The following is a 24,955-nucleotide window of genomic DNA, read 5'->3' as shown; positions in this document are numbered from 1 at the left end:
AGCACTCCCTCAGTACTGACCTTCTGACAGTGCGGCACTCCCTCGGTACTGACCCTCTGACAGTGCAGCAGCCCCTCAGTACTGACCCTCTGACAGCGCAGCACTCCCTCAGTCCTGCCTCACTGACAGTGCAGCACTCCCTCAGTACATAGAACATAGAACGATACAGCGCAGTACAGGCCCTTCGGCCCACGATGTTGCACCGAAACAAAAGCCATCTAACCTACACTATGCCGTTATCATCCATATGCTTATCCAATAAACTTTTAAATGCCGTCAATGTTGGCGAGTTCACTACTGTTGCAGGTAGGGCATTCCACGGCCTCACCACTCTTTGCGTAAAGAACCTACCTCTGACCTCTGTCCTATATCTATTACCCCTCAGTTTAAAGCTATGTCCCCTCGTGCCAGCCATTTCCATCCGCGGGAGAAGGCTCTCACTGTCCACCCTATCTAACCCCCTGATCATTTTGTATGCCTCTATTAAGTCTCCTCTTAACCTTCTTCTCTCCAACGAAAACAACCTCAAGTCCATCAGCCTTTCCTCATAAGATTTTCCCTCCATACCAGGCAACATCCTGGTAAATCTCCTCTGCACCCGCTCGAAAGCCTCCACGTCCTTCCTATAATGCGGTGACCAGAACTGTACGCAATACTCCAAATGCGGCCGTACCAGAGTTTTGTACAGCTGCAACATGACCTCCTGACTCCGAAACTCAATCCCTCTACCAATAAAGGCCAACACTCCATAGGCCTTCTTCACAACCCTATCAACCTGGGTGGCAACTTTCAGGGATCTATGTACATGGACACCTAGATCCCTCTGCTCACCCACACTTCCAAGAACTTTACCATTAGCCAAATATTCCGCATTCCTGTTATTCCTTCCAAAGTGAATCACCTCACACTTCTCTACATTAAACTCCATTTGCCACCTCTCAGTCCAGCTCTGCAGCTTATCTATGTCCCTCTGTAACCTGCTACATCCTTCCTCACTGTCGACAACACCACCGACTTTAGTGTCGTCTGCAAATTTACTCACCCACCTTTCTGCGCCTTCCTCTAGGTCATTGATAAAAATGACAAACAGCAATGGCCCCAGAACAGATCCTTGTGGTACGCCACTTGTAACTGAACTCCATTCTGAACATTTCCCATCAACCACCACCCTCTGTCTTCTTTCAGCTAGCCAATATCTGATCCACATCTTTAAATCACCCTCAATCCCCAGCCTCCGTATTTTCTGCAATATCCTACCGTGGGGAACCTTATCAAACGCTTTACTGAAATCCATATACACCACATCAACTGCTCGACCCTCGTCTACCTGTTCAGTCACCTTCTCAAAGAACTCAATAAGGTTTGTGAGGCATGACCTACCCTTTACAAAGCCATGCTGACTATCCCTGATCATATTATTCCTATCTAGATGATTATAAAACTTGTCTCTTATAATCCCCTCCAAGACTTTACCCACGACAGACGTGAGGCTCACCGGTCTATAGTTGCCGGGGTTGTCTCTGCTCCCCTTTTTGAACAAAGGGACCACATTTGCTATCCTCCAGTCCTCTGGCACTATTCCTGTAGCCAATGATGACATAAAAATCAAAGCCATAGGTCCAGCAATCTCTTCCCTGGCCTCCCAGAGAATCCTAGGATAAATCCCATCAGGCCCCGGGGACTTATCTATTTTCAGCCTGTCCAGAATTGCCAACACCTCTTCCCTACGTACCTCAATGCCATCTATTCTAATAGCCTGGGGCTCAGCATTCTCCTCCACAACATTATCTTTTTCCTGAGTGAATACTGACGAAAGATATTCATTTAGTATCTCGCCTATCTCTTCAGACTCCACACACAACTTCCCATCCCTGTCCTTGACTGGTCCTACTCTTACCCTAGTAATTCGCTTATTCCTGACATACCTATAGAAAGCTTTTGGGTTTTCCTTGATCCTACCTGCCAAATACTTCTCATGTCCCCTCCTTGCTCGTCTTAGCTCTCTCTTTAGATCCTTCCTCGCTACCTTGTAACTATCCATCGCCCCAACTGAAACTTCACACCTCATCTTCACATAGGCCTCCTTCTTCCGCTTAACAAGAGATTCCACTTCTTTGGTAAACCACGGTTCCCTCGCTCTAAGCCTTCCTCCCTGCCTGACCGGTACGTACTTATCAAGAACACGCAGTAGCTGATCCTTGAACAAGCTCCACTTATCCAGTGTGCCCAACACTTACAGTCTACTTCTCCAACCTATCCCCCCCAAGTCACGTCTAATGGCATCATAATTGCCCTTCCCCCAGCTATAACTCTTGCCCTGCGGTGTATACTTATCCCTTTCCATCACTAGCGTAAACGTCACCGAATTGTGGTCACTGTCCCCAAAGTGCTCTCCTACCTCCAAATCCAACACCTGGCCTGGTTCATTACCCAAAACCAAATCCAACGTGGCCTCGCCTCTTGTTGGCCTGTCAACATATTGTGTCAGGAAACCCTCCTGCACACACTGTACAAAAAACGACCCATCTAATGTACTCGAACTATATCTTTTCCAGTCAATATTTAGAAAGTTAAAGTCTCCCATAATAACTACCCTGTTACTTTCGCTCTTATCCAGGATCATCCTCGCCATCCTTTCCTCTACATCCCTAGAACTATTTGGAGGCCTATAGAAAACTCCCAACAGGGTGACCTCTCCTTTCCTGTTACTGACACTCCAACAGTGCAGCACTCCTGATGCACAATCAATTACAATCAAAGACGTGGTAGTAACTTAACTGAAGGCTTTAATAGACTAGAACTGTTCCCCAGCAGCTTCGGTACAGAATGAGGGCTGTTGGGACGGCACCGGTTCTTATACCCCGCCTGTCAGGGCGGAGCTACATACCAAACAGCCAATGGTAAACTCCTAGGTTTAACCAATGGTCTTCAGCCTGATAATACCACATTCACCCCCTGTTAAAAAAAGAGTCCGGCGGGGGTGGTGGCCAGTGGTTACAATTGCATCTAACATGGTATGATCAGATATGGAGGTAGCGTGATACCTCTTTACAGAGTTGTCGATAATATTTACAAGCGTGGAAGACATATACATTCAGTGTTCATTTACAGTTACAGTTACAGTGAAGCAATTAGTCGGTCGGGTGGCCTGGTCATCCTCCTGGATCGTCTGGGCTTCGGTGGTGATTCTGGTGGGGGTCCGGGCGTCTGCGACTCCAGGAGCGTGGCTTCGGCCTCCATGGCAGCTTCGTCACCCCTAGACAGTGCTGGTGGGGCAAACGGTTGACACGAGAGGGGGGCACCTGTAGGGGGCGTCGGTGGGTGGGAGGGTCTAGGCAGGAGCAGGAGCGGCGGGAGGACTGACCCTTCTGTGAGGTGCTGAGGGGGGGTGGGGTGGGGGTAATGGTTCGGGTGCGCGTGGGGTTCCGGCGAGTGCCAGGTCCCGAAGGGAGACTGTATCTTGCCGGCCATCAGGGTTGGCGTACTGGGGGTTAGCGTGCAGCAGGTGGACCCTCTCGACCAACGGGTCCGACTTGTGCGCCCGCATGTGCTTCCGAAGCAGGATGGGTAAGGGTGTTGCTAGCCAGGTTGGGAGCGAGGTCCCGGAGGAGGACTTCCTGGGGAAGACAAGGAGACGTTCATGAGGTGTCTGGTTGGTAGTTGTACAGAGCAGAGACCGGATGGCGTGGAGGGCCACCGGGAGGACTTCTTGCCAGCGGGAGACTGGGAGGTTCCTGGACCGTAGGGCCAGTAGAACAGTCTTCCAGACCGTTCCGTTCTCCCTCTCCACCTGTCCGTTTCCCCGGGGGTTGTAACTGGTCGTCCTGCTCGAGGCAATGCCCTTGCTGAGCAGGAATTGACGCAGTTCGTCGCTCAGAAAGGAGGACCCCCTATCACTGTGTATGTACGCGGGGAAACCGAACAGTGTAAAGATACCCTGGAGTGCCTTGATGACGGTGGTTGCGGTCATGTCTGGGCAGGGGATGGCGAATGGGAAACGAGAGTATTCGTCAATCACGTTCAGGAAATACGTGTTGCGGTCGGTGGAGGGGAGGTGGACTTTGAGGTCCATGCGTTCAAAGAGCCGGGAAGCCTTTATCAGGTGCGCCCTGGCCGGTAGAAGTGCGGTTTGCAAATCCGCGCAGATTTGGCAGTCCCTGGTGACTGTCTTGACCTCCTCGATGGAGTAGGGCAGGTTGCGGGTCTCAATGAAGTGGAAAAAACGAGTGACCCCCGGGTGGCAGAGGTCCTCGTGGAGGGCTCGGAGACGGTCCACTTGTGCAGTGGCATATGTGCCGCGGGACAGGACATCAGGAGGCTCGTTTAGCTTCCCCGGACGGTACAAGATCTCGCAGTTGTAGGTGGAGAGCTCTATCCTCCACCGCAAGATCTTGTCATTTTTTTATCTTGCCCTGCTGTGCATTATCGAACATGAACGCCACCGACCGTTGGTCAATGAGGAGAGTTAATCTCCTGCCGGCAAGGTAATGCCTCCAACGTCGCACAGCTTCTACTATGCCTTGTGTCTCTTTTTCGACCGATGAATGGCGAATTTCGGAAGCATGGAGGGTTCGGGAGAAGAAGGCCACGGGTCTGCCCGCTTGGTTGAGGGTGGCCGCCAGAGCTACGTCGGACGCATCGCTCTCGACCTGGAAGGGGAGGGACTCGTCGATGGCGCGCATCGTGGCCTTTGCAATGTCAGCTTTGATGCAGCTGAAGGCCTGGCGGGCCTCCGTCGACAGGGGGAAGGTTGTGGACTGGATTAGGGGTCGGGCTTTGTCTGCGTAGTTAGGGACCCACTGGGCGTAATAACTGAAAAATACGAGGCAGCGCTTCAGGGCCTTGGGGCAGTGAGGGAGGGTATTTCCATAAGGGGGCGCATGCGCTCAGGGTCGGGGCCTATAACTCCATTTCGCACCACGTAGCCGAGGATGGCTAGGTGGTCGGTGCTAAATACGCATTTATCCTTATTATACGTTAAGTTAAGGATTTTCGCGGTCTGGAGAAATTTTCGGAGGTTGGTGTCGTGGTCCTGCTGGTCATGGCCGCAGATGGTGACGTTATCAAGATACGGGAACGTTGCGCGTAGCCGTACCGGTCAACCATTCGGTCCATCTCTCGCTGGAAGACCGAGACCCCATTAGTGACACCAAAGGGAACCCTCAAAAATTGATAGAGCCGCCCATCTGCTTCGAAGGCAGTGTACCTGGGGTCACTATTACGGATGGGTAGCTGGTGGTAGGCGGACTTGAGATCCACCGTGGAGAAGACCTTGTATTGTGCGATCCTGTTGACCAGGTCGGCTATACGGGGGAGGGGGTACGCGTCCAGCTGCATAAACCTGTTGATGGTCTGGCTGTATTCAATGACCATCCTATGTTTCTCCCCGGTCTTTACCACCACTACTTGAGCTCTCCAGGGACTGTTGCTAGCTTCAATGACCCCTTCCCTCAGTAGCCTTTGGACCTCTGACCTGATGAAGGTCCGGTCCTGGGCACTATACCGTCTGCTCCTGGTGGCGACGGGTTTGCAATCCGGGGTGAGGTTCGCAAACAGGGAAGGCGGGTCGACCTTAAGGGTCGCGAGGCCGCAGACAGTAAGGGGGGGCTATAGGGCCGCCGAATTTAAAGGTCAGGCTTTGCAAATGGCATTGGAAGTCCAGCCCCAGGAGGGTAGCCGCGCAGAGGTGCGGCAGGACATAAAGGCGGAAATTGTTGAATCTCCTGCCTTGGACAGTGCGGTTCGCTAGGCAGAACCCCTTTATCTCCACCGAGTGTGACCCGGAGGCCAGGGAGATCCTTTGGTTTACAGGGTGGGTAACAAGTGAGTCTGCACCAAACTCTGAAAGAACCCCTACCTAAATCCATTCTCCCACCCCATCCTCATGAACCCCACCTAACCTTTTGGACACGAAGGGGCAATTTAGCACGGCCAATCCACCTAACCTGCACATCTTTGGACTGTGGGAGGAAACCGGAGCACCCGGAGGAAACCCACGCAGACACGGGGAGAGCATGCAGACTCCGCACAGACAGTCACCCAAGGCCGGAACTGAACCCCGGGTCCCTGGCGCTGTGAGGCGGCAGTGCTAACCTACTGACATTGCTGTGGCTCTGGAGTCACATATAGGCCAGACCGGGTAAGGACGGCAGATTTCATTCCTGAAAGCACATCAGTGAACCAGATGGGGCTTTTCAACAATTGACGATTGTTCCATGGTCATCATTACTGAGACGAGCTCTCAATTCAAATTTATTAATTGAATTTAAATTCCACCAGGTGCCATGGTGGGATTTGAAACCCTCTCGACATCAGCCTGGGCCTCTGGATAACTAGTCCAGTCACATTACCACTACGCCTCACCATGCGGGATATAAATGCAACTCTTTCTTTTTATGTCACCCAGCAATGCAGTAAGATTGATTTTTAAAAATCCTGTACCCCTGTTTTTCCCGTGCCATTTTCCTGCCTTTTGTATTGGCTTTACTTTCTCGAAGGCCTGAAACTTAGGCCTCGGCCTACACTGCTGGCCTGGTCAGCCTTCCGGGCTTGAGGGAGTTCAACTCACAAGGTGCTTGAGGGACACGGTGTAGCCACGTAAAATGGCTGCGTTCCGGTTAATCTGGCCAAAACCCAGTTTAAAATGGCTAACCCGAAAGACTGCTGGGAAAAGCAGCTAAGGAGACACAAGCAGGCAGCTGCAGACAGTATTGCATATTCGGCTCTGGGAAGTTAGCCCAGATCGATACTCAGGGCTATCAACAGCCCATCAACCCAGGTATTTGCAGTTGCATTCAGGACTGTTTGCAGCCCATCTATTCAGGCATCCACAGTTAAATCGGCTATCCCCGGGAACAATTGCAACATATTAGCAATTGAATACCGGGCCAGACCTGTCGGCGCCTGCAGTGGCCGAAACAAAGACAGGTGAGCGACCACCCCCGATCGAGGAATCGCCTCACCATTGGACACATCGGCCCCAGAGATTGGGGACAGATCCAATCACTTGGGACTCAGGGTCAAGGGCCACCCCGGGAGGCGGGAAGCCCCTGGGCCCTATAAAAGTGGTGGTCCAAGTTCAGATCTCTCTCTCTCTCTCTCATCTTCGCCTGCTCGAGACCTTCGCAAGAACAGCCACCTGCAATAGTAAGTTTGAATCCAACGATCGCTATCCGGTAGAGACACCTAGCCACCGACCTGTAGCAGCCTTTTGAATCCCGCGGGCCAGATTTGATTGGACAAGCCATTCGTTTCCCTGACCTGGTGGGCTCTTCCTAAGTTAAGTATTGGCCAGTAGTGATAGGTTTATTATATAGAAAGTAGTATTAGGGTATTAATATTGCTTGTTGTATATAATAAATGACCGTTGTTTTAATCCTTACTAAGCGGTGTGCTGTGTTATTAATCATAACCTGAACTTGAACCACGTGGCGGTATCATAAAGATACCTGGCGACTCATGAGCAAAGGTGACGTAATCAGAGCAAATAGACTAAGGTTAAAAAGAGCAACAACGGCACCACTGACAGAAGATAAACTTGGCTTTAACCAAAGAAGCCGAGATTTGGGAAGGTGGCCGAGACTGCGAAAAGAAAGCGGTTTTGAGGAGAACACAAAGGGAAGAGGAGAGACCGAGAGATTTAGAGGAAGGATTTCAGAGAGTGATGACGACACTGGTCGGAAAACGAGGGTTGCCTTGTTCGTCTGACAGTGTAGTTTGAAGACGAGGTAACCACAGTAAATATTAGAAACAGTTTTCAGATGAAACACAAACTCACTGATGCCAACAGCTTTGGATCAACCTTCTGCTGATCTCAGCTTTAAGCTGTACTTCCTACTGGAGAAGCAGTTTGATCCTTTGTAAACAGGGTTGTTCTAGATCATTCACATCCAATTACAGACCTCAATCCCTGCCTTTTCTGCCTTTTGCACAGTGACATGAGGGATTAATTTAACTTCATACTGCACAACAATACTGGGTTCACACACCGAAATTACCCAGCTCCCTCTGTGCATTGGCCATTCTCCCTCCCCTCCTCCCTAAAGGTCATGACCCACAGCTATGCCTTCAGCATCCTGAATCCCACACTCTGGAATTCATTCCACAAAGCCCTCTTCCTTTCCACTTCCCTTTCCGAAACCTGTCAAATGACCAGTTTAAAAATTCCACCTCCTCCTTTCCGAATAATTCCCATTTCGTTGACCTGAAGGCCACATGGCTGTATTCCTGGAGGACATATCGCATGACCACCCATCTCAAACAACCTTTTTCCGCAACGCCAATAGCCCTATAACTAATAAACAAAAGTGTTTGAAGCAAACTAAAAATAAAACGGATCATTTTTTCCAACGCTCCTTTGACATTTCCCAGGCTGTTCACATCAGTTACCCAGGAGAGAAAGACGTCTCTTTCTAAGGCTTCTTTTAGAACCACATTCGGTTGCCTCACAGCCATTGAATTATTTTTGAAGTGTAGTCACTGTTATTATGTCGGAAACGGAGCAGCCAATATGTGCACAGCAGGATCCTACAAACAGCAATAAGATTCTGGCCAGATCATTTGCTTTTGTGATGTTGATTAATGGATAAACATTGGCAAGGGACATCCGGGATAACATTCCTGCTCATCCCCGAAATATTGCCGTGAGGGTAGATGGAGCCTCGGTGTAACATTGCATCTGGAAGACAACAGCTCCAACAGTGCAGAACCCCCTCACTACTGCAGAGGGTAGTTCGCCTTCATGCTTAAGTCCTGGAATGAGATGTGAAGCCACAACGTTTCGACCCAAGAGTTAAGAGGAACATACGGTTTAATTCTTGGAGCCTCCTGGACAGTCCTGGGGAATTGGTAACTCGACTAAAAACCCAAGGCCCAATTCTGGCACATTCAGTGTACACATCTCCAGGCAATAGCCCTAACTAGGTATCACCATTGTTACCACTGCAGGGTGGCACGGTGCCACAGTGGTTAGCACTATTGCCTCACGGCGCCGAGGGCCTGGGTTCGAGCCCGGCCCTGGGTCACTGTCCGTGTGGAGTGTGTACATTCTCCCCATGGCTGCGTGGGTCTCACCCCCACAACCCAAAGATGTGCAGGTTAGGTGGATTGGCCACGCTAAATTGCCCCTTAATTGGTAAAAAAGAATTGGCTACTCTAAATTGATTTTTGTTTAATGAAGGCCGATGGAATTCTTGCCTTTATTAAGCGAGGCTTAGAAGACAAGAGCAGGGAGGATATGGTGGAGCTGTATAAAACGATGGTTAGGCCACAGCTGGGAAACTGTGTACGGTTCTGGTCACCTCACTATTAGGAAGGATGTGATTGCACTGGAGCGGGTGCGGAGGAGATTCACCAGGATGTTGCCTGGGATGGAGCGTTTCAGCTATGGAGAGAGGCTGGTTAGGCTGGGGTTGTTCTCCTTGGAGCAGAGAAGGCCGAGGGGGGGCCTGATCGAGGTGTATAAAATTATGAGGGGCAGAAATAGGGTGGATAGGAAGAAACTTTTCCCCTTGGTACAGCGGTCAATAACCAGGGGGAATAGATTTAAGGTAAGGGGCAGGAGGTTTAGAGGTGATTTAAGGAAAAGCTTTTTCATCCAGAGGCTGGTGGGAATCTGGAACTCGCTGCCTGAAAAGGTGGTGGAGGCGGGAACCCTCACATTTCAGAAGTATTTAGATCAGCACTTGGAAAGCCACAGCATACAAGGCTACGGACCATGGGCTGGAAAATGGGATTAGGACTGATAGGTTTCTGATGGCTGCGCAATGGGCCAAAGGGCCTCTTACTGTGCTGTGAAACTCTATATCCATATGTAATTTGGGGTTATGATCTGAGGTACCCTCAATAACGAAGCTTAGAGATTAAACTGTAAAGAAGGCTTTATTAGACTCAGAACTATGTTCGAGCTGAGACATGTGCTGACTGCTACACAGCCCATGAGGCAGCCCTTTATACATGGCTCACAGATGGGCGGAGCCAGAGGCAGAGTCCCCAGGGTTCCAAGCCCGGTCTTAAAGGGGGCATCACCTTACATGATGATCAGGCAGTAACCGTTCATCACATGATCCATGCTTATGACACCAAGCTGGCTTCTGTTAGACTCTACGCAGTGTGCCATCATGTGACTCTATACATCATAAGGTGGATGGTAATGTTCTCCAGTTCCACATTAACCCTGACTATGCTGGACGCCCTACACCTCAGCCCCCTGAAGTCTTTCCCCAAACATATTTACTATACAGGTTTCCCCTGCTCCCCCTTCTCTCCAGGAACAAGTCTCTGAGTTTTTGAATCCAGGTGGTCTGGAGCTTGACGAAGCTTCCAGATCTGATCCTGGGCACATTTGGAGTGGTGGTCCGCTCAGTTGCTTTGGGCAGATTCTATTGGTTCAGAGTTGAAACCAGAGCATTCAGTGTTGCACCAGTTTGTCTCCGTCCGATTTGCTGCTTGCGCTCCCTGGAGTTGAATTTCTCCTCATCAACAACCCGTCTGCCTTGTTTGGACTCTTTCGAGCAGAGTTTTCCACCTTTGCTATTGGTGGTGGGGATGGTGGTAGGACGGAGATTCGAGGGGGCGGGGGGGGGGGATCCCAAAACGTCATTCAGGTCAGCATAATTCCCCCGCCTCATTTTACCCCCCCACCCCACCGCCCCCGCCCCCACCACCACCATCACCACCCCCACCAGCGTGACGTCACATCGGCAGGGTGTACAATAGGTTTTCTAAAACGGGAGGCCTCAGGGCATCAGGGCGACGCAGTGGTTAGCACTGCTGCCTCACGACGCCGACGACCCGGGTTCGAATCCCGGCTCTGGGTCACTGCCCGTGTGGAGTTTGCACATTCTCCCCGTGTCTGCGTGGGTCTCACCCCCACAACCCAAAGATGCGCAGGTAGGTGGATTGGCCGCGCTAAATTGCCCCTTAATTGGATTTAAAATAAATAAATAAATAAATAAAACGGGGAACCAGCCAATGGTGATCGCTGCGGGCACACAGTTAAGTACAGCTCACGGGGGAGGGGCAGGGTCATGCCCAGGTGGTACCCTGCTGCCTGTGCCTGGGCAGTGTCCTGCACTGCAGTGCTGGGGGGGGGGGTGCCAGAGATCAGTGCCTGTCCATGCCAGGGGGCAGTGTTGGGGGAGTGTCTCCAACCAGGGAGCTCTGTGGGGGTTGGAGTTCCATAGGGGGCGGGAGGAGGGTTGCGAAGGTTGTGACTACTGATATCCCACAGGCTCATTGCCGCATCCGCAACCATTCAGGATGTTGCCTGGTGTGGAGGGTATTAGCGATGAGGAGAGGTTGGATAAACTCGGTTTGTTCTCACTAGAACAACGTAACTTGAGGTGCGACCTGATAGAAGTCTACAAAATGATGAGGGGCATAGACAGAGTGGATAGTCAGAGGCTTTTTCCCAGGGTAGAGGGGTCAATTACTAGGGGGCATAGGTTTAAGGTGAGAGGGACAAGGTTTAGAGTGGATGTGCGAGGGAAGTTTTTTACACAGAGGGTAGTGGGTGCCTGGAACTCGCTACCGGAGGAGGTGGTGGAAGCAGGGACGATAGTGACGTTTAAGGGGCGTCTTGACAAATACGTGAATAGGATGGGAATAGAGGGATACGGACCCCGGAAATGTAGAAGGTTTTAGGTTAGACGGGCAGCATGGTCGGCGCAGGCTTGGAGGGCCGAAGGGCCTGTTCCTGTGCTGTACTATTCTTTGTTCTTCGATGTCCGAACTCATTTTTCCCACTCTCGTTCCAGCTCAGCCATCACCACGTCCCCGGGGCTGCTGTCGGAGAGATCCAGCTGGAGCGGCTGGTGTGGGAAGCACAGCCAGTGGAAATGGGGGAGGACTTGAACGAACAGAGAGACCTAATCAAATACATTCAAAAACAAGACAGAGATTCACATACACATTCAAATGCAGCACAATGATACAAAGACATTGATAACTAATGAGGCTGCACAGAATGTACAACTGACAAGAGAGAAAGATTGATAAATAACACACAAAGAAATCCAGTTAGAATTTATAATGGGCGGCACAATGGTTAGCACTGCTGCCTCACAGCTCCTGGGTCCCAGGTTCAATTCCTGCCCCTTAAACATCAGTATCGTACCTTGTTGCTAACTTTTGGTTGGTTCAATTTGCTCTGTTTTATAACCTTTGCTCTAGAGTCGCCAGGTATCTTTATGATACCGCCACGAGGTTCAAGTTCAAGTGCTGATCAATAACTCAATACACCAGTTAGTAAGATTCAAATCAAAACACATTTATTATACACAGTTAACCACTACTCATGCATAAAACTCTACTTCCTAGACTATCTCTAACACTAAAAGGCCTATACTTAGCTTTGGGAATGGCCCACCAGGTCAGGGGAACAAATGGCCTGTTGTTCGGGTTCTGAATCTGCAGGCTTCAAAGCTTGTACGGACTAATAGCTAGGAGCGCCTTTCTCGTAGCGAGCGTTGACTGGAGACTTACTTGGTTGATGTAGCCGTGAGGCAGGTCACTGTCAAGGGTTGGTTCGAGCTGCTAAGTGACCCTGCCAAGAAGGACGATTTGAACTTGGGGACTCTATTTTATAGTCCCCAGGGGCTTCCCGCCCCTTTGGGCGGACCCCGTACCTGGTTCAAAATGATTGGACTACGTTCCGATCACTTGGATTGATTTCTCCAATACTGGAGCAGTTCCCTGATCGCTGGGCGGTCCCTGAGTGTCCGTTGGCCTTCCCTTGTCTTGGCTCCTGCTGGCGCCGAGGAGTCTGGCTTGGCCTTATTCACCTTACATGTTTTGATTGTACCCGGGGATCGCTCATTACTATGCAGATGGCTGTGAGTTTCAGTGCTGTCTGGGTTTCTGCAAGTTCTCATACATAGGATTTCTGCACTTGCTGGTTTTTGCCCGTGTTGGCTGAATTTCCCTGTAGTCTTTGCGGATCTCCATTTTAAGTCGGGAAGTGGCCAACCCAGGTGGCTACAGCCTGCTTTCACCACCTCCTCCGACAGCGAGTTCCAGGCACCCACTACCCTCTGTGACTGTCTGTGTGGAATTTGCACTTTCTCCCCGTGTGTGCATGCGTTTCCTCCGGGTTCTCCGGTTCCCTCCAAAGTCCAAAGATGTGCGTTTATAATAATCTTTATTGTCACAAGTAAGCTTACATGCAATGAAGTTACTGTGAAAAGCCTCGAGTCGCCACATTCCGGCGCCTGTTCGGGTACACAGAGGGAGAATTCCGAATATCCAATTCACCTAACAGCACGTCTTTCGGTCTTGTGGGAGGAAACCGGAGCACCCGGAGGAAACCCACGCAGACACGGGGAGAACGTGCAGACTCCGCACAGACAGTGACCCAGTGGGGAATCGAACCTGGGGCCCTGGAGCTGTGAAGAAACAGTGCTACCAACTGTGTTAACGTGCCGCCCATTAGGTTAATAGGTGGATTGGCCACGCTAAATTTAGTGTCTTACTGTCCAAAAGATTAGGTGGGGTTACTGGGTTATGGGGCTCGGATGGAGGTGTGGGCTTAAGTAGGATACTCTTCCCAAGGGCCGGTGCAGACTCGATGGGCCGGTGCAGACTCGATGGGCCGAATGGCCTCCTACTGCACTATAAATTCTATGATTCTATGGAAAATTGATGAATAACAGATGATGCAAAGATCTGTAAAGGGGCAGGTAGTATTGAAGAAGCCGGTTGGCTGCAGAAGGACCTGGACAGGCGAGAGAGTGGGCAAAGAAGTGGCAGATGGAATACAATGTGGAAAAGTGTGAGTTTATGCACTTTGGAAGGAGAAATGGAGGCATTAGACTACTTTGTAAATGGAAGATGTTTAGGAAATCAGAAGCACAAAGGGACTTGGGAATCCTTGTTCACGATTCCTTTAAGGTTAATGTGCAGGTTCAGTCGACAGTTAGGAAAGCAAATGCAATGTGAGCATTCATGTCGAGAGGGCGAGAATACAAGACCAGGGATGTACTTCTGAGGCTATATAAGGCTCTGGTCAGACCCCATTTGGAGTATTGGGAGCAGTTTGGGGCCCCATATCTAAGGAAGGATGTGCTGGCCTTGGAAAGGGTCCAGAGGAGGTTCACAAGAATGATCCCTGGAATGAAGAGCTTGTCGTATGAGGAACGGTTGAGGATTCTGGGTCTGTACGCGTTGGAGTTTAGAAGGATGAGGGGGGATCTTATTGAAACTCACAGGCTACTGCGAGGCCTGGATAGAATGGACGTGGAGAGGATGTTGCCACTTGTAGGAAAATCTAGAACCCGAGGACACCATCTCAGATGGAAGGGACGATCCTTTAAAACGGAGATGAGGAGGAATTTCTTTAGCCAGAGGGTGGTGAATCTGTGGAACTCTTTGCCGCAGAAGGCTGTGGAGGCCAAATCACTGAGTATCTTTAAGCCAGAGATAGATAGGTTCTTGATTAATAAGGGGATCAGGGGTTATGGGGAGAAGGCAGCACGGTAGCATAGTTGGGTCATTGTCTGTGCGAAGTCTGCACGTTCTCCCCGTGTCTGCATGGGTTTCCTCCGGGTGCTCCGGTTTCCTCCCACAGTCCAAAGATGTGCAGGGGTAGGTGGATTGGCTATACTAAATTGCCCTTAGTGTCCAAAAAAGGTAAGGTAAGGTGGGGTTATGGGGATACGGTGGGAGTGTGGGGATAGGATGGAGGTGCGGGCTTAGGTATGATGCTCTTTCCAAGGGCCGGTGCAAACTCAATGGGCTGAATGGCCTCCTTCTGCACTGTAAATTCTGTGAAAGACAGGAGAATGGAGATGAGCAAAAGATGAGCCATGATTGAATGGCGGAGCAGACTCGATGGGCCGAGTGGCCCAATTCTGCTCCTGTGTCTTATGGTCTAACACACGAGAAAATCCATTTACATTTTATAATGGACGGCACGGCGGCGCGGTGGTTAGCACTGCTGCCTCACAGCGCCAAGGATCCGGGTTCGATCCCGGCCTCAGGTAACTGTCTGCCTGGAGTTTACCGGTTCTCTGTGCGGGATGTGGAGCATTTGCGACATTCTGTGGGTATGAACGGGACGAGATAAATGAGAATCTTTCTATTTAAAAAGACAACTATTTGAATTCAGGTTTAGCTGGGCTGAATAGAAACTTATGAGTTTGCCAAAAAAGAAAATGATTCCTACTGAATGAAATGAAGCTGTGGATTCTGCGGCACATTAATGTTACTCACTCCATTGTCCTAATCGAACATTACATTGCCGATCCCCGCAGCCTGGAATAATCTCCATTGCAGCAATGGATTCTGACCCATCTTCTATATTAGATATCTGCATGTGATCCGATGTGATTTAATAATGCTGGGAGGCGGTGCCTGCTTGGAGAGAGCAGGGGCAGATTAAAAAATGATTGAATTATCTTTTATCGGCAATGCACGGATTAGGAAGTAATTGGTTTTGTTTTCAATCTTTAATGCACTCAGTGTTCCGTGTGGGCTGAGCCTTGGCTGGGAGGGGGATGGTGTAATGTTTGATTAGAGCTGTTTAATCTGGAGAAGAATTCCATTCCTGCCTGTTTTCCTTTCCTCCCTCACCGTTTCCCATCAGTCTGCAGCGGGCAATATCTCACAGAATAGATCCTGTCTCCCATCCGCTAACTACGCCGGCCTAATCTGCTCTTCTGAGTACCGGGCCCTGGAGATTTGCTCACATCATTTCCTCAGCTGTAATTTATTACCCAGCCAAATTCGCAGCGCAATAATTTCCAACAATAATAGAAAGATTTGGGTTTATGCAGCGCCTCTCGCAATCTCAGGACATCGGCAAACAAGCCTCACAGCTCCAGGGTTCCAGGTTCGATTCACGGCTGGGGTCACTGTCTGCGCGGAGTCTGCATGTTCTCACTGTGTCTGCGTGGATGTCCTCCGGGTGCTCCGGTTCCTACCACAGTACAAAGATGTGCAGGTTAGATGGATTGGCCGTGATGAATTGCACCATGGTCTTCAAAAGATTAGGTGGGGTTACGGGGATAGTGCGGGGCAGTGGGCCTAGGTGGTGTGCTCTTTCAAAGAGTTGGTGCAGACTGCATGGGTCGAATGGCCTCCTTCTGCACCGTAGGAATTCGATGTTTCTACGATGATCCGAAGTGAAATGAGGAATGATTATTTTATGCAGCAGCTTGTGGTGTGGAATGCGCAGCCGATGGAAGCAGATTCGATCATCACCTTCAAAACAGAATTTCTAAAAGAATTTAGAATACCCAATTGTTTTTTACGAATTATGGAGCAATTTAGCGTGGCCAATCCAACAACCCGGCGCATCTTTGGGTTGTGGGGGTGAGACCCACACAGACACGGGGGAAAGTGCAAACTCCACCCAGACAGTGACCCGGGGCAGGGATTGAACCTGGGACCCCGGCGCCGTGAGGCAGCAGTAGCCTCTGTATTTCAAAACAGACTTGGCAAAAAGTCTTGAAAGGAAAATATTGACAGGATTATGGGAAAGAGAGTGGGAGTGGGATTAATGGGGATACAGGGTGGGAGTGGGATTAAAGAGGAGAGAGGGTGTGAGTGGGATTAATGCGGATACAGGGTGGGAGTGGGATAAATGGGGATACAGGGAGGGAGTGGGATTAATGGGGATACACGGTGGGAGTGGGATTAATGAGGATACAGGATTGGGGTGGGATTAATGGGGATACAGGGAGGGAGTGGGATTAATGGGGATACCAGATGGGAGTGGGATTAATGGGGATAAAGGGAGGGAGTGGGATTAATGGGGATACAGGGTGAGAGTGGGATTAATAGGGATACAGGATGGAAGTGGGATTAATTGGGACACAGGGTGGGAGTGGGATTAATGGGGATACAGGGTGGGAGTGGGATTAATGGGGATACAGGGTGGGAGTGGGATTAATGGGCAGAGAGGATGGAAATGGGATTAATGCGGATATAGGGTGGGAGTGGGATTATTGGGGATACAGGATGGGAGTGGGATTAATTGGGATACAGGGTGGGAGTGAGATTAATGAGGATACAGGGCGGGAGTGGGATTAATGGGGATAAAGGGTGGGAGTGGGATTAATGGGGATACAGGATGGGAGTGGGATTAATGGGGATACAGGATGGGAGTGGGATTAATGGGGATACAGGGTGGGAGTGGGGTTAATGAGGTGAAAGGGTAGGAGTGGGATCAATGAGGATACAGGGTGGGAGTGGGATTAATGGGGATACAGGATGGGAGTGGGATTAATGGGGATACAGGATGGAAGCAGGATTAATGGGGATCCAGGATGGGAGTGGGATTAATAGGGATACAGGGTGGGAGTGGGATTAATGGGGATACAGGATGGGAGTGGGATTAATGGGGATCCAGGATGGGAGTGGGATTAATAGGGATACAGGGTGGGAGTGGGATTAATGGGGATACAGGGTGGGAGTGGGATTAATGGGGAGAAAGGGTGCGAGTGGGATTAATGGGGATACAGGGTGGGAATGGGATTCATGGGGATACAGGGTGGGAGTAGGATTAATGGGGATACAGGGAGAGCGTGGGATTAATGGGGAGAAAGGGTGCGAGTGGGATTAATGGGGATACAGGGCGGGAGTGGGATATATGAGGATACAGGGTGAGAGTGTGATTAATGGGGATACAGGGTGGGAGTGGGATTAATGAGGAGAGAGGGTGGGAGTGGGATTAATGAGGATACAGGGTGGGAGTGGGATTAATGGGGATACAGGGTGGGAATGGGATTAATGGGGATAGAGGGTGGGAGTGGGATTATTTGGGGATACAGGATGGGAGTGGGATTATTGGGGAGAGAGGGTGGGAGTGGGATTAATGGGGATACAGGATGGGAGTGGGATTAATGAGGATACAGGGTGGGAGTGTGATTAATGGGGATACAGGGTGGGAGTGGGATTAATGAGGAGAGAGGGTGGGAGTGGGATTAATGAGGACACAGGGTGGGAGTGGGATTAATGGGGATACAGGGTGGGAATGGGATTAATGGGGATACAGGGTGGGAGTGGGATTAATGGGGATACAGGATGGGAGAGGGATTATTGGGGAGAGAGGGTGGGAGTGGGATTAATGGGGATACAGGATGGGAGTGGGATTAATGAGGATACAGGATGGGAGTGGGATTAATGGGGATACAGGGTGGGAGTGGGATAAATGAGGATACAGGGTGGGAGTGGGATTAATGGGGATACAGGATGGAAGCGGGATTAATGGGGATCCAGGATGGGAGTGGGATTAATAGGGATACAGGGTGGGAGTGGGATTAATGGGGATACAGGATGGGAGTGGGATTAATGGGGATCCAGGATGGGAGTGGGATTAATAGGGATACAGGGTGGGAGTGGGATTAATGGGGATACAGGGTGGGAGTGGGATTAATGGGGATCCAGGATGGGAGTGGGATTAATAGGGATACAGGGTGGGAGTGGGATTAATGGGGATACAGGGTGGGAGTGGGATTAATGGGGAGAAAGGGTGCAAGTGGGATTAATGGGGATACAGGGTGGGAATGGGATTCATGGGGATACAGGGTGGGAGTAGGATTAATGGGGATACAGGGAGAGCGTGGGATTAATGGGGAGAAAGGGTGCGAGTGGGATTAATGGGGATACAGGGCGGGAGTGGGATATATGAGGATACAGGGTGAGAGTGTGATTAATGGGGATACAGGGTGGGAGTGGGATTAATGAGGAGAGAGGGTGGGAGTGGGATTAATGAGGATACAGGGTGGGAGTGGGATTAATGGGGATACAGGGTGGGAATGGGATTAATGGGGATAGAGGGTGGGAGTGGGATTATTTGGGGATACAGGATGGGAGTGGGATTATTGGGGAGAGAGGGTGGGAGTGGGATTAATGGGGATACAGGATGGGAGTGGGATTAATGAGGATACAGGGTGGGAGTGTGATTAATGGGGATACAGGGTGGGAGTGGGATTAATGAGGAGAGAGGGTGGGAGTGGGATTAATGAGGATACAGGGTGGGAGTGGGATTAATGGGGATACAGGGTGGGAATGGGATTAATGGGGATACAGGGTGGGAGTGGGATTAATGGGGATACAGGATGGGAGTGGGATTATTGGGGAGAGAGGGTGGGAGTGGGATTAATGGGGATACAGGATGGGAGTGGGATTAATGAGGATACAGGATGGGAGTGGGATTAATGGGGATACAGGGTGGGAGTGGGATAAATGAGGATACAGGGTGGGAGTGGGATTAATGAGGATACAGGATGGGAGTGGGATTAATGGGGATACAGGGTGGGAGTGGGATAAATGAGGATACAGGGTGGGATTGGGATTAATGGGGATACAGGGTGGGAGTGGGATAAATGAGGATACAGGATGGGAGTGGGATTAATGAGGATACAGGATGGGAGTGGGATTAATGGGGATACAGGGTGGGAGTGGGATAAATGAGGATACAGGATGGGAGTGGGATTAATGGGGATACAGGCTGGGAGTGGAATTAATGGGAATACAGGGTGGGAGTGGGATTAATGGGGATACAGGGTGGGAATGGGATTAATGGGGATACAGGGTGGGAGTGGGATTAATAGGGATACAGGGTGGGAGTGGGATTATTGGCAAGAGAGGGTGGGCGTGGGATTAATGGAGATACCAGGTGGGAGTGGGATTAATGAGGATACAGGGTGGGAGTGGGATTAATGGGGATACAGGATGGGAGTGGGATTAATGGGGATACAGGGTGGGAGTGCGATTAATGGGGATTCAGGATGGAAGTGGTATTATTGGGGAGAGAGGGTGGGAGTGGGATTAATGGGGATACAGGGTGGGAGTGGGATTAATGGGGATTCAGGATGCGAGTGTGATTATTGGGGAGAGAGGGTGGGAGTGGGATTAATGAGGATACAGAGTGGGAGTGGGATTAATGGGGATACATGGTGGGAGTGCGATTAATGGGGAGAAAGGGTGGGAGTGGGATTAATGGGGATTCAGGATGGGAGTGGGATTAATGAGGAGAAAGGGTGCGAGTGGGATTAATGGGGATACAGGGTGGGAATGGGATTCATGGGGATACAGGGTGGGAGTAGGATTAATGGGGATACAGGGCGAGAGTGGGATTAATGGGGAGAAAGGGTGCGAGTGGGATTAATGGGGATACAGGGTGGGAGTGGGATAAATGAGGATACAGGGTGAGAGTGTGATTAATGGGGATACAGGGTGGGAGTGGGATTAATGGGGATACAGGATGGGAGTGGGATTATTGGGGAGAGAGGGTGGGAGTGGGATTAATGGGGATACAGGATGGGAGTGGGATTAATGGGGATACAGGATGGGAGTGGGATTATTGGGGAGAGAGGGTGGGAGTGGGATTAATGGGGATACAGGATGGGAGTGGGATTAATGAGGATACAGGATGGGAGTGGGATTAATGGGGATACAGGGTGGGAGTGGGATTAATGGGGATACAGGATGGGAGTGGGATTATTGGGGAGAGAGGGTGGGAGTGGGATTAATGGGGATACAGGATGGGAGTGGGATTAATGAGGATACAGGATGGGAGTGGGATTAATGGGGATACAGGGTGGGAGTGGGATAAATGAGGATACAGGGTGGGAGTGGGATTAATGAGGATACAGGATGGGAGTGGGATTAATGGGGATACAGGGTGGGAGTGGGATAAATGAGGATACAGGGTGGGAGTGGGATAAATGAGGATACAGGATGGGAGTGGGATTAATGGGGATACAGGGTGGGAGTGGGATAAATGAGGATACAGAGTGGGAGTGGGATTAATGGGGATACAGGGTGGGAGTGGGATAAATGAGGATACAGAATGGGAGTGGGATTAATGAGGATACAGGATGGGAGTGGGATTAATGAGGATACAGGGTGGGAGTGTGATTAATGGGGATACAGGGTGGGAGTGGGATTAATGAGGAGAGAGGGTGGGAGTGGGATTAATGAGGATACAGGGTGGGAGTGGGATTAATGGGGATACAGGGTGGGAGTGGGATTAATGTGGATACAGGGTGGGAGTGGGATTAATGGGGATACAGGATGGGAGTGGGATTAATGGGGATACAGGGTGGGAGTGGGATTAATGGGGATTCAGGATGGGAGTGGTATTATTGGGGAGAGAGGGTGGGAGTGGGATTAATGGGGATACAGGGTGGGAGTGGGATTAATGGGGATTCAGGATGCGAGTGTGATTATTGGGGAGAGAGGGTGGGAGTGGGATTAATGAGGATACAGAGTGGGATTGGGATTAATGGGGATACATGGTGGGAGTGCGATTAATGGGGAGAAAGGGTGGGAGTGGGATTAATGGGGATTCAGGATGGGAGTGGGATTAATGAGGAGAAAGGGTGCGAGTGGGATTATTGGGGATACAGGGTGGGAATGGGATTCATGGGGATACAGGGTGGGAGTAGGATTAATGGTGATACAGGGCGAGAGTGGGATTAATGGGGAGAAAGGGTGCGAGTGGGATTAATGAGGATACAGGGTGGGAGTGGGATTAATGGGGAGAGAGGGTGGGAGTGGGATTAATGGGGATACAGGGTGGGAGTGGGATTAATGAGGATACAGGGTGAGAGTGGGATTAGTGGGGATACAGGATGGGAGGGGGATTAATGGGGATTCTGGATGGGAGTGGGATTAATGAGGATACAGGGTGGGAGTGGGATTAATGGGGAGAGAGGGTGGGAGTGGGATTATTGGGGAGAGAGGGTGGGAGTGGGATTAATGGGGATTCAGGATGGGAGTGGGATTAATGGGGATCCAGGATGGGAGTCGGATTAATGGGGATTCAGGATGGGAGTGGGATTAATGGGGAGAGAGTGTGGGAGTGGGATTAATGGGGAGAGAGGGTGAGAGTGTGATTAATGGGGTGAAAGGGTGGGACTGGGATTAATGGGGAGAGAGGGTGGGAGCGGAATTAACACAAACCCAATGGTTTAAACAGGCTCCTCATGTGTTGAAAGACTATCAATGGAGCCTGTGAATTCTACAAAAACAGGATCAACAACTTTTTCTTAGGGCCCATGGGCCAAATAGGTCAGGAAAAGCCTTGGATATAGAACTCTCATTCACGGCTTCTCTCAATACGTTAACCCTCCCTCTTTTTACCCAATTTGAACAAATCAAACTGGTTTGGGTGAAGGGCGGAGGGACATTGGATTTCACAGTGTGCAGCTTTCAACGATATCAATCCAGAAATAATTCTATTATTCTGGGCGCATGTGTAACTTCCACCTGTAATAAATTTGGATTTACACATGACAGAAACATGATAGAAACCGTTTCAGACAATTGTTAATTGACTTTTTCCTGCAATCAGCATTTTCTTCTCCCAGCGGTTCGGCACTCTCCTGCCCCTCTCTATAACACACAGTTACTCTCCTGCCCCTCTCTATAACCACAGTTCACCTTTCTGTCCACTCTCACTATTTATAATCAGAAATCTTTGTGACATTCACAACATTAAAAACTTTAACGTTTAAGATCGTCCATGATTAATGCTTTCAGAAGCGAGTGGCTTCTACGACATGTCCATCCACAGGGATCACCTTCTAGATAAACATAGTGACCAAAGAACAGCTCCAAAGCCACACACATGTAGACTGAGAAATGACACAGGAGAATGTTTGAAGAGATGCTTTCATAGGTTGATTGAGGCATTGGGATATTTTACCACAGGGGGGTTATTGAGGCAGAGACTTCAAGAGCATTTGAAAGGGATAAGTATTTGAAGGGGAAGATTTTTAAAAAACATGGGGAAGGATATGTTTTTTTTGGGAATCTCTACAGTGCAGAAGGAGGCCATTCGGCCCATCGAGTCTGCACCATGCCTCCTGAAAGAGCATCCTGCCTTTTATTTTAATTTAGAGGACCCAATTCTTTTTTTTCCAATTAAGGCACAATTTAGCGTATCCAATCCACCTATCCTGTACATCTTTGGGTTGTGGGGGTGAATCCCGCGCAGTCACGGGGGGGAATGTGCAAACCCCACATGGACAGTGACCCAGGGCCAGGATCGAACCCGTGTCCTCAGTGCCGTGAGGCAGTAGTGCTAACCACTGCGTCACCGTGCCGCCCAAAGCACCCTACCTATGCTCACTCCCCTGCCCTGTCCCCGTAACCCCACCTAACGTTTTGGACACTAAGGGATAATTTAGCAAGGTCGATCCACCTAACCCGCACACCTTTGCTCTGTGGGAGGAAACCGGAACACCCGGAGGAAACCCACGCAGTCACGGGGAGAACGTGCAGACTCCGCACAGACAGTGAGGCAGCTCTCAGCCACTGTGTCATCCTATTTTATCAAAGATTGATGAAATAATTGATGAAAAGGGTTTGGAGTGAAGTTCCAGTTGAAGAGCTATCCCATGCGCAATGGACCAAATGGCCTCCTGGGCTTACAGTTTTCTGTGATGGAACAGAGATTTGAAATATTTAATAAACGCGACCTATCCAGTCAGTCATTTAAGCTTATTTCAGTCCCCTGAATTATTTAGAGTCTGTTGCAATCTGGTGCTCAGCCTGCAAGCTGTGAACGAAAAGATCACTGCCTGTTTTACAACCTTACCGTATTTCTTCAGGTATCCCTGGTGAATCCCCCGGGAGCACATTCTGAAACATCACCGTCACCAGCCCTGTGATCCCACAGCCAGCACTGAAAGATTGTGCCCAATTTCAGGCCAGTACAGGGGGGGGGGGGGGGGGGGGAGCATGTTGGTGCTGACATCATCATCAGAAGCAACCAATCGTGTCGGCGACCCAGGATTTTCACCAATACCACAAGAGAGAGGGATAGGATGGGTTGTAACCCTTTGCTTGATGCCCAGGGATTGGCAAAACAGAAGTCTGAAGCAGCAACGGTGAAAGGGAGGCTCCTCAAGGGGATTGGAACCTGCTTTGAACAGATTTCAAATTAAATAAACACTGATCTGGCCGAGATTTTCCCAGGTTCGTTGATAGTTCACTTCATAACTTTGCGGGAACAAAACATTCTGGGAATACTTGATGGGTCAGGCAGCATCTGGGGAGAGGGAAATTACAGAGTTTGTTTTTCAGGTCAATGTATAGAGGGTGGCACGGCGTCACACTGGTTGGCACCACTGCCTCACAGCGCCTGGAACCCGGGTTCGATTCTTTAAAAAAAAACTAAATTTAGAGTACCCAATTCATTTTTTTTCCAGTTAAGGGGCAATTTAGCATGGCCAATCCACCTACCCTGCACGTTTTTGTGTTGTGGGGGTGAGACCCACGCAAGCACAGGGGGAATGCGCAAACTCCACCCGGCAGTGACCCGGGGCCAGGATCGAACCCAGGTCCTCAGCACCGTGAGGTAAACCCGGGTTCGATTCTGACCTTGTGTGACTGTGCGGAACATAGAACATAGAACATTAAGTTTGCACGTTCTCCCCGTGTCTGCGTGGGTTTCCTCCGGGTGCTCCGGTTTCTTCCCTGTGGTAAACCACTGTTAGTATATTATATGTATTGTGGTAAACTGTTACTGTGCTACATGTGCTGTGGTAAACCACTGCCTGATGGCTCCGCCTCCCCTCGGGCTCGGTATAAAGGTGGCTGACCTCTGGCCCTGCCCCAGTTCGTGATCAGAGGACAGAGATCAGTTTCGTTCACTACTCATCTTGTGATTAATTGATGGCACATCCCTCCCACAGTCAAAGGTGTGCAGGGTTAGGTGGATTGGCCGTGATAAATTGCCCCTCAGTGTTCAAAAGGTGGGGTTACGGGAATGGGGTGGGGAGGTGGGCCTAGGTAGGGTACTCTTTCGGAGGGCCGGTGCAGACTAAATGGGCCGAATGCTCTCCTTCTGCACTGTACTGATTCTATGTTGCCTGACCTGTGGAGTATCGCCAGTGTTTGCAGTTTATATTTTGTTTTTTCAATATTTTACTCCTATAATAACACAGAACTAGTCCATATGAATCTCGGACTTGAGAATAAAAGCATTCTCTGCTTTTATTTC

General features: G+C 50.1%; 1 protein-coding gene across 1 annotated transcript in view; it reads right to left on the bottom strand.

Moving 5' to 3' along the window:
- Positions 1-23,660, bottom strand: part of LOC140402464 (uncharacterized) — a 74,097-nt gene extending 50,437 nt beyond the window's left edge. The window contains exon 1 of the mRNA XM_072490275.1: positions 23,549-23,660. Coding sequence (XP_072346376.1) covers positions 23,549-23,591 — 43 coding nt within the window. The 5' untranslated portion in view covers positions 23,592-23,660. The remainder of the gene's footprint in view (positions 1-23,548) is intronic.
- Positions 23,661-24,955: the final 1,295 nt, after the last annotated feature.

Source organism: Scyliorhinus torazame, chromosome 25 (assembly GCF_047496885.1).
Source record: "Scyliorhinus torazame isolate Kashiwa2021f chromosome 25, sScyTor2.1, whole genome shotgun sequence".
Classification (NCBI taxonomy): Eukaryota; Metazoa; Chordata; class Chondrichthyes; order Carcharhiniformes; family Scyliorhinidae; genus Scyliorhinus; species Scyliorhinus torazame.
This window is presented reverse-complemented; position numbering and strand designations above follow the sequence as displayed.